General features: G+C 47.6%; 2 protein-coding genes across 3 annotated transcripts; both read left to right on the top strand.

The window, feature by feature from the left end:
* The first annotated feature begins 2,326 nt into the window (after positions 1-2,326).
* On the top strand, positions 2,327-3,437 carry LOC143373832 (uncharacterized). Of its 2 annotated transcripts, none has more exons than XM_076821425.1 (3): positions 2,327-2,571; positions 2,660-2,838; positions 3,083-3,437. In XM_076821425.1, the coding sequence occupies exons 1-3, from the start codon at positions 2,525-2,527 to the stop codon at positions 3,337-3,339; spliced, it is 483 nt and encodes a 160-aa protein (XP_076677540.1). In that variant the 5' UTR covers positions 2,327-2,524; the 3' UTR covers positions 3,340-3,437. The 2 variants fall into 2 exon arrangements, with proteins under 2 accessions (XP_076677540.1, XP_076677539.1); XM_076821424.1 differs by having other exon boundaries at positions 2,329-2,571; positions 2,657-2,838.
* Positions 3,438-4,686: 1,249 nt separating this feature from the next.
* Positions 4,687-6,786, top strand: LOC143373637 (chymotrypsin-C). The gene is made up of 8 exons (XM_076821053.1): positions 4,687-4,921; positions 5,151-5,227; positions 5,309-5,439; positions 5,508-5,602; positions 5,675-5,969; positions 6,037-6,281; positions 6,337-6,497; positions 6,567-6,786. Exons 1-8 carry the CDS (start codon positions 4,837-4,839, stop codon positions 6,726-6,728), a joined length of 1,251 nt encoding a protein of 416 aa, XP_076677168.1. The 5' UTR covers positions 4,687-4,836; the 3' UTR covers positions 6,729-6,786.
* Positions 6,787-6,814: the final 28 nt, after the last annotated feature.

Here is a 6,814-nt window from a genome sequence, read left to right as displayed (position 1 = left end):
AGAGGACCGGTCGCGTGGGGGGTCGATGCGTAGCCCACATAATCCGAATCCGAATCCGAAACCAGTTTCTGCCCCGTGGGTCAACGAGACCGTCTTCGACGCCGTCTCCGATCGGTCCTCGCTGATTTATCGTCACGAGGATAGGACTCTGAAGATATTCGGCAAGCATAGATAATCACGTTCGCGTGATGCGTGGTTTGGTGAAAAGGGAACGTGACATTTCATTAAATTCCATTGGAATTATCGGTCAGTGGTAGAATTTGAAAGCAAGGTCAAGGTTCATCAGTCGACTACCACTGTCGGACGGAAGCCAGTAAAGAAGGGGTGACCCCCGCGCCATGGCATCGATCTGTAACATGCTACGGTTTCTTCGTCGTTTGAGAAGCATCCCCACGTTGATCGCACCGAGTACATATGTAATGACATTTTTTCTGCACATCACCCTACAGGTCGTAATTATTTACTTTAGCAATTCCTCGCTGATTTTCATGAAATTTCGATATGCTGTAAAACTCGACATTTGGAACGACTTTTTTCTATACACGTTACCGTCGAGATATTTGCGAAAAACTTGTGTCGATTTATTCGGTAACATGTATAGGAAAAAGTTGCGCTGATGCATTGAGCTCGAGCTGAAAGACGGAGCGAGACAAAGTATCAAAGTGTCGACATTTTCGTTTCCTCTCGCCCGTTCTCGGGTTCTCAATAATAATTGAAAATAATGTTGAATGTGAAGTGCACTTATATTTATTTATACTAAATCTAACCCAACACGACCCCAAATTATAACACCAAAGCAAGAAATTAAAAAAATATTTTTGCGAATATCTCGGAAACTAAGACCGAGCGACGGTAACATGTACTATAGGGAAAAGTTGTTCAGAATCGTGTCCCCGACAACAATATCCAAATTTCATCCATATCGGTAAAGGAATCGCTATTGTGAAATTTTGAACTTCGTTGCTAATTCTTTTATATCTTTTTTGGCCGCCTGTTCCGAATTTAAAGTGAGATTTTCGAAATTCAAGGTGGTGAATCCAATATGCCGAATATAGTTGACTTTTCTGACTCAATATTGTTTGATATTTTTATAACACAGATAACGTACATAAACAAAAAATCAGAAATTTGCACCCAGAATCTCCTGCTCCTCAAACAAGATTGCACATAATAAGTACGGATTTCAAAAGGCAACTGGGATAAAACGTTAAGTGAATCAGGCCTTCTAAAAATATCACACAGTAAAAATCTTGCTCGTCAATATTGAATCCGAAAAGTCAACTAAAAGATCGCGTATGAACACAGACGAATAGGCTTAAATATGCAAAATCACGTACATATTTATGAGATGCGTAAAAATTTGTCAAAATACGAATGTCCATCCGCCATTTTAAATTTTACAATTTGATCTACAGTATTAGATTTGTGGTACAAATAAAAAATTTCATCTTTATAATAATTACCTCATATTCGTAATCAGCGTCCCCGAAAATCTAGACGCACTGTTTCTTCCGAATAAGTCGAATACATTTTCTGAAATTTTGCTTCAACATATTTGATTCACCATCTGACTTACAATTCGGAACAGCTGGCCAAAAAAGCTTACGGATACTGATCTGCGAAAAGTGCTAAAAATTGTCAAATTTTCTGAAAAATTATCTCCTGTAGGGTGATTTGAAGAAAAAATGACATTATGTACCATTGTGCGCCGTATCGAGATTATTTGCAAATAGAAAGACGGTTAGTTCCCCGTATCACCGCGAATTGAACGCGATCTCGGGCTTCTGGGAATCGTAACGGCTCGGTGGGCCATTCGATTAAATATCGTCTGGATCGTGAGTATATACGCCGTAACACGAGCGGCAGATTACGAAGAAGCGGAGAGAAATATTCGACGTGACCGATTACGAAGTAACGGGCAGGAAAGAGACAGCTTCATGTTTTCCTTCTGCGCTGCATCTTCCCAGAGTGTCTCCCAGTGTGATTTAAACCGCAGCGGAATCTGTTTTCGCGGGAACGAAGGACGCGTGTGTCGAACCGCGACGCTTATCGCCACGAGCCGAACTCTCAAATGTTTTCGCTACTTGCATCGTCGTATTAATCCTGTTTCATTCTAACCTCGGAGGGTTGCGCTCATTAAGGGGACTGAGGTGTCGCAAAGTTTATTTCGAGTTTAAATTACGACTGCTCACAGAAAGGTGTGAAACATACTTATTGTTTATACGAAAAGACACTCGGCAATTACAACGCAAATGGTCCCGCACGGCGCGCGCGCGTAGATACGAGCGCGCGCGCGCGCGGTGTGCACAGTAGATGAAAGGTAAACGTTCGAGCGACGGATCTAAAAGGGAAAACTGGCTGGCATCTATTCGCGTTTCACCGCGGCCAAGTGTTTCTCGTAATCGCACGGTTTTGCGTGGCGCGGGTGATTTCGCGGTCGTTGTTCGCGCGAAGAACGCGAGAAGAACACGAGGAGAAGCGAGAATAGAAGGAAAGTGGTGTCGTAGCGTGAGGAGGAAAGACGATGGGACGGATCAGCGTCGCGATGCTCGTTGGAGCGTTCTTGTGCAGGTTAGTCGATCGATACCGGTCGCGCTACAAGAGAGCCAGCGTTTCCTCAACTGTACAGAATATATCTCGCCCTCTGGATTCTTAGCAGCTGTAGCGGCCAAGGGATTTTGGGAATGGACTGGTTGAGCGGCCTGACCGAGAGCATCGGCACCCTGAACAGAAACATCCAGCATAACGTGCAGCAGCTGAACCAGCAGATCCAGCACACGGTGCAGAGCAACCTGGCGCAGGTCCACAGAATGACGGAGAACCTGCCCAAGGATATAGGTTCGCGATTGGTCCCGTTTCCCCTGCAGAGCCATCGAGCTATTTAGCTGATGGTTTTTCGGCGCCGTCTGTAAACCGCGTCGCGCTCCTTTCACTATCCATCGACAGATAGGCCCGTTCTCTCGCGACTTCTCAAGGCGACTCGCGCGCTTTTTCTATCCGCTCGCCGACTGCGTTTAAGTTGCAATTAAGCCGCAATCGTGGCGCACGTCTCGCGGCGGATACTTGACCGACATCGTTTCAGGCACCGGTAACGTCCAGCTGAGCGGAGTGGGCAACCTGGTCCTGCAGGACAACGATGGGACGACGATCGTGCAGTCCGGTCGCACGTCGGACGGGAAGACATTCGTTCGCAAGACCACGGACAGAATCGTGGGCGATACACTTCGGCACCTAGAGAGGATTTACGATCCGGCCACCAACACCTCGAAAATGCACGGCTACACGCTGAATCTGAAGGATCCTAACGCTAAGCCCGTACCGATCAACGGCGACGTGTGAACGGAACGCGAGAATCAATGATCGATGACTTTGGCGGGATCGACGAGGATGGGCGCTATATTTTATTCGCAATAAAGACATGCTTCTACACGTATAAACGATTCTTCACGGGAATCTTCCTCTATCCATCTCACGTCCCCCAAATCCCTCCCCTGGGAGCTTTCCAAAAGAGCCAGGGGAAGTTTATCTGTCACATTATTCTACATTTTTTGCACGTATCTGTGATATATTCTCATAAAGGAAACATCGATCGATCTCGCGCCGCGGTGCAGGGTCGACGAGTGTAAGCGAAAAGTGTGTTACGGTGGTGGTGGTAAACGTCTCGCGAATATGCGTGTCAGAGTGGCGCCCGCGCCGGGTGCCTTAAATGGAAATGCCCCTGGCTTGTCCTCAATCGCGATCTATCTCTCGTTCTCTTTTCACGTGCTCCGTCTCTGCTCGGCGTTCGCGTCGCGCACCGTGCCTCGTCCTCTCCTTCTTTTCCACGTCCCCTTTGGCTTTCGACGCTCGTGTTTCGTCTATCACGCGACTAATTCCGTAGCGTGCTGCGTCCTCCTTGGCCCCAGAAGCGGAGGCGTGATAGAGCTGCCAAGTATCGGCTCGAAAAGAAAGCTGCCATTTTTCTCGCGAATTGCGTTTGTACATGGAAGCAGGATGATGGTGGGTAGGGTAAAGTAGCCGAATATGACGACCTCTCCTAATACGAGACCCCAGCTTATCTCCGCCACAGAACTCTTGAATATCATAACTAATCGCGTATTAATTGTTTTGTCCGCACAGTGGCATTGTAATCAGTTGAGCGTCTTGAGCAAGCACATATTTTTGAAATACGTTACAGAAAGTTTTTCAAGTGGTTGATGATTTTCACAAATACTGTTGCATAGTGCTTGCAATGGAGTTTAAGGCTTACTAGTTGTATATCATTGAATGATGAAGACTCAAATTCGAAGCTACTTAGTAGTTCTCGTGTTATTGTTTCCAAATATGAGACCCGTGAAAGTTCTACCGATGAGAGTGAACAAGAAATTGTTCCGAATCATGAAAGTAATTAAGAAAGAAAATTATGATACAGAATGCTTGTTTCGCACAGGTGTTTATTCTTCGGATGTGCTAGCTAGGTGAACAATGGGTTTAGTGTACGTATAAAGTGTTAGGAAGTGGCGTGGTGGGCCCATGAAGACTTGGGTGGTGGAAAGAAAAAATAACCCTGTTGCTAAAGAATACATATTCTACTTTTAAAACGTTTTTAAGAAATGGGTCTCATATTCGGCTGCTTTAACCTATCGAACGATCGCCCGACCAGAATGCTGCGCCTCAAGTGCGTGGACCCAAGTCTGCGGCGTACGACGGGTTGCGTGGCTCGAGGTCGACGTTCAAGCGCGAGCGACAATTCCCACTACATTTCGGTGGGATTCTTCATCCTGGGAGCTAGAACATTCGCGGTCACCATCGTTCACGCTAGTGGCCGTCCATTAGTAGAGAAGACACGTGGGAAGAATGATTCCAAGAACTCTCGTCTGCTATTTCTTCTGCGTACTATGGCAGAGCCACTCTGTCCCCATGGAAGAAGACGATTTTGCAGGTGAGTGGGTCTATTTTCTTTTTTCCGTCACTTTGTTGCTTCCTCGTCGCGAACGGTTTTTTTAACCGAGCGTTTGTAATTTATGCTCACCTTGTTCGTAAAAAATAGATTATAAAGTGGTTCGTGGACCAGATATTAAAAATTTTGCGTTTCGAGTGGCAACGGAAACAGCGAAATCGCAACCTTCGTCTATTTTTATATAGAGAGGCACATATTTCGATGTCTTCAGATTCACTGGAAAACATCTCCCATGACTCTAAACAGTTGGACGAGCATGCCACGCAATTTGGCACTACACCCAAACAGGTAAGCGGAGCTCGGTATTCCGAAATACAGTCGTAAAGAAATATACAAGTAATTGAAAAGCAGAGATGAGTTGATATCCAGGTAGGATCTTCATCGTGCACCGGATTGGACGACAAAACAGGACACTGCGGATACTTGAAGAGGTGTTTCTCCGACGACTACCGCTCGAACTTTGCGCTCGCAATGAGTCACTCGTGCACCATCGATCGGACGTAAGCTCTTCTTTTCCTTATTCAATCTCCTCCATCTCTCCTCCTCTATTTCTCCGAAATTCAAACAGGTACGTCGGCACCTGTTGCTTCAGCCATCGCCGCGAAGCCCCAGGAAACTCTACCATCGACGAGAGCTTCGTCAACGTTCTCCCCATCATAGCAGGTACGCGCCAACCAGCTGAACAATTACTGTACTTGCGTCGCGACGATGTTTCCACTGCGTTTTACGTTCTAGTGGACGTCGGGGAGCGGATCGACGGGCAGGTATCCGGCGACTCGAGTAGGATCGTTTGGATGGTGGAAGAGAGTGGACCAACGACCGCCTCGGTCGAGGTGAACCGGAATTCGGAGAGGTCGAGAGGATGCGGCACGAGTCTGAAGACCCATGGCAGGCTGGTGGGCGGCAGACCAGCTGATCCCACCGAGTGGCCCTGGATGGCGGCTCTTCTCAGGAAAGGCGAGACTCGGTACTGTGGCGGTGTCCTGATCACGGACAGACACGTTCTGACCGCCGCCCATTGCGTCTATAAGTGAGTCTAGGAAGATCGATCCACCAGAATGCATAAATCTATGCCTCTGCTTCTGTTCCCTCGGCAGAACCAATCCCAGGGACATCAAGGTCAGACTGGGCGAGTACGACTTCTCTTCTCCAGACGAGACCAGAGCTTTGGATTTCGCCGTGCTAGAAATACGCGTTCACAGGGACTTTGACTATATTTCCTACGAAAACGACATAGCCACGGTTAAGATGCGCCAACCGACTGTCTTCAATAGCTACATCTGGCCAGTTTGCTTGCCACCTGTCGATCAGACCTTCGAGAACAGAAACGCTGTCGTCACTGGTTAGTAAACTCCCAAAATAAGTATCGCGATGAGGACAAATATGGTGGCTTTTAGGCTGGGGCACTCAGTACTTCGGGGGACCTGTTAGCACCGTTCTGATGGAAGTTAGTGTTCCCATATGGCCTCAGGAAAAGTGTGTTGAAAGCTTCGTGCAACGGATACCTAGAACCGCCATGTGTGCTGGAGCTTACGAGGGTGGACGCGATGCTTGTCAGGTACCTTGGTAAACTCTAGCTAGAATCCATGATCGTTGTTGAAACATCATTTGAGACGTTTGCGTACAGGGTGATTCGGGTGGTCCGCTGCTGCATCAGCTAGGAAACGGAAGATGGGTGAACGTGGGGATAGTGTCTTGGGGGATTCGATGCGGGGACGCGGATCGCCCCGGTATCTACACACGCGTCAGCTCCTACCTCGACTGGATATTCGAGAACGCCGTTTTCTAACGACCATCCTGGTACCACCCTCTGTAACTCGACGAACCAATTAGATATCACGAGCGGAGTGGTCGAGTGGCGCCAGACGCCGGGTG

Source organism: Andrena cerasifolii, chromosome 10 (genome assembly GCF_050908995.1).
Source record: "Andrena cerasifolii isolate SP2316 chromosome 10, iyAndCera1_principal, whole genome shotgun sequence".
NCBI classification, from domain to species: domain Eukaryota; kingdom Metazoa; phylum Arthropoda; class Insecta; order Hymenoptera; family Andrenidae; genus Andrena; species Andrena cerasifolii.
The sequence above is the reverse complement of the archived record's forward strand: the minus strand, read 5'-3'. Positions and strand labels throughout refer to the sequence as shown.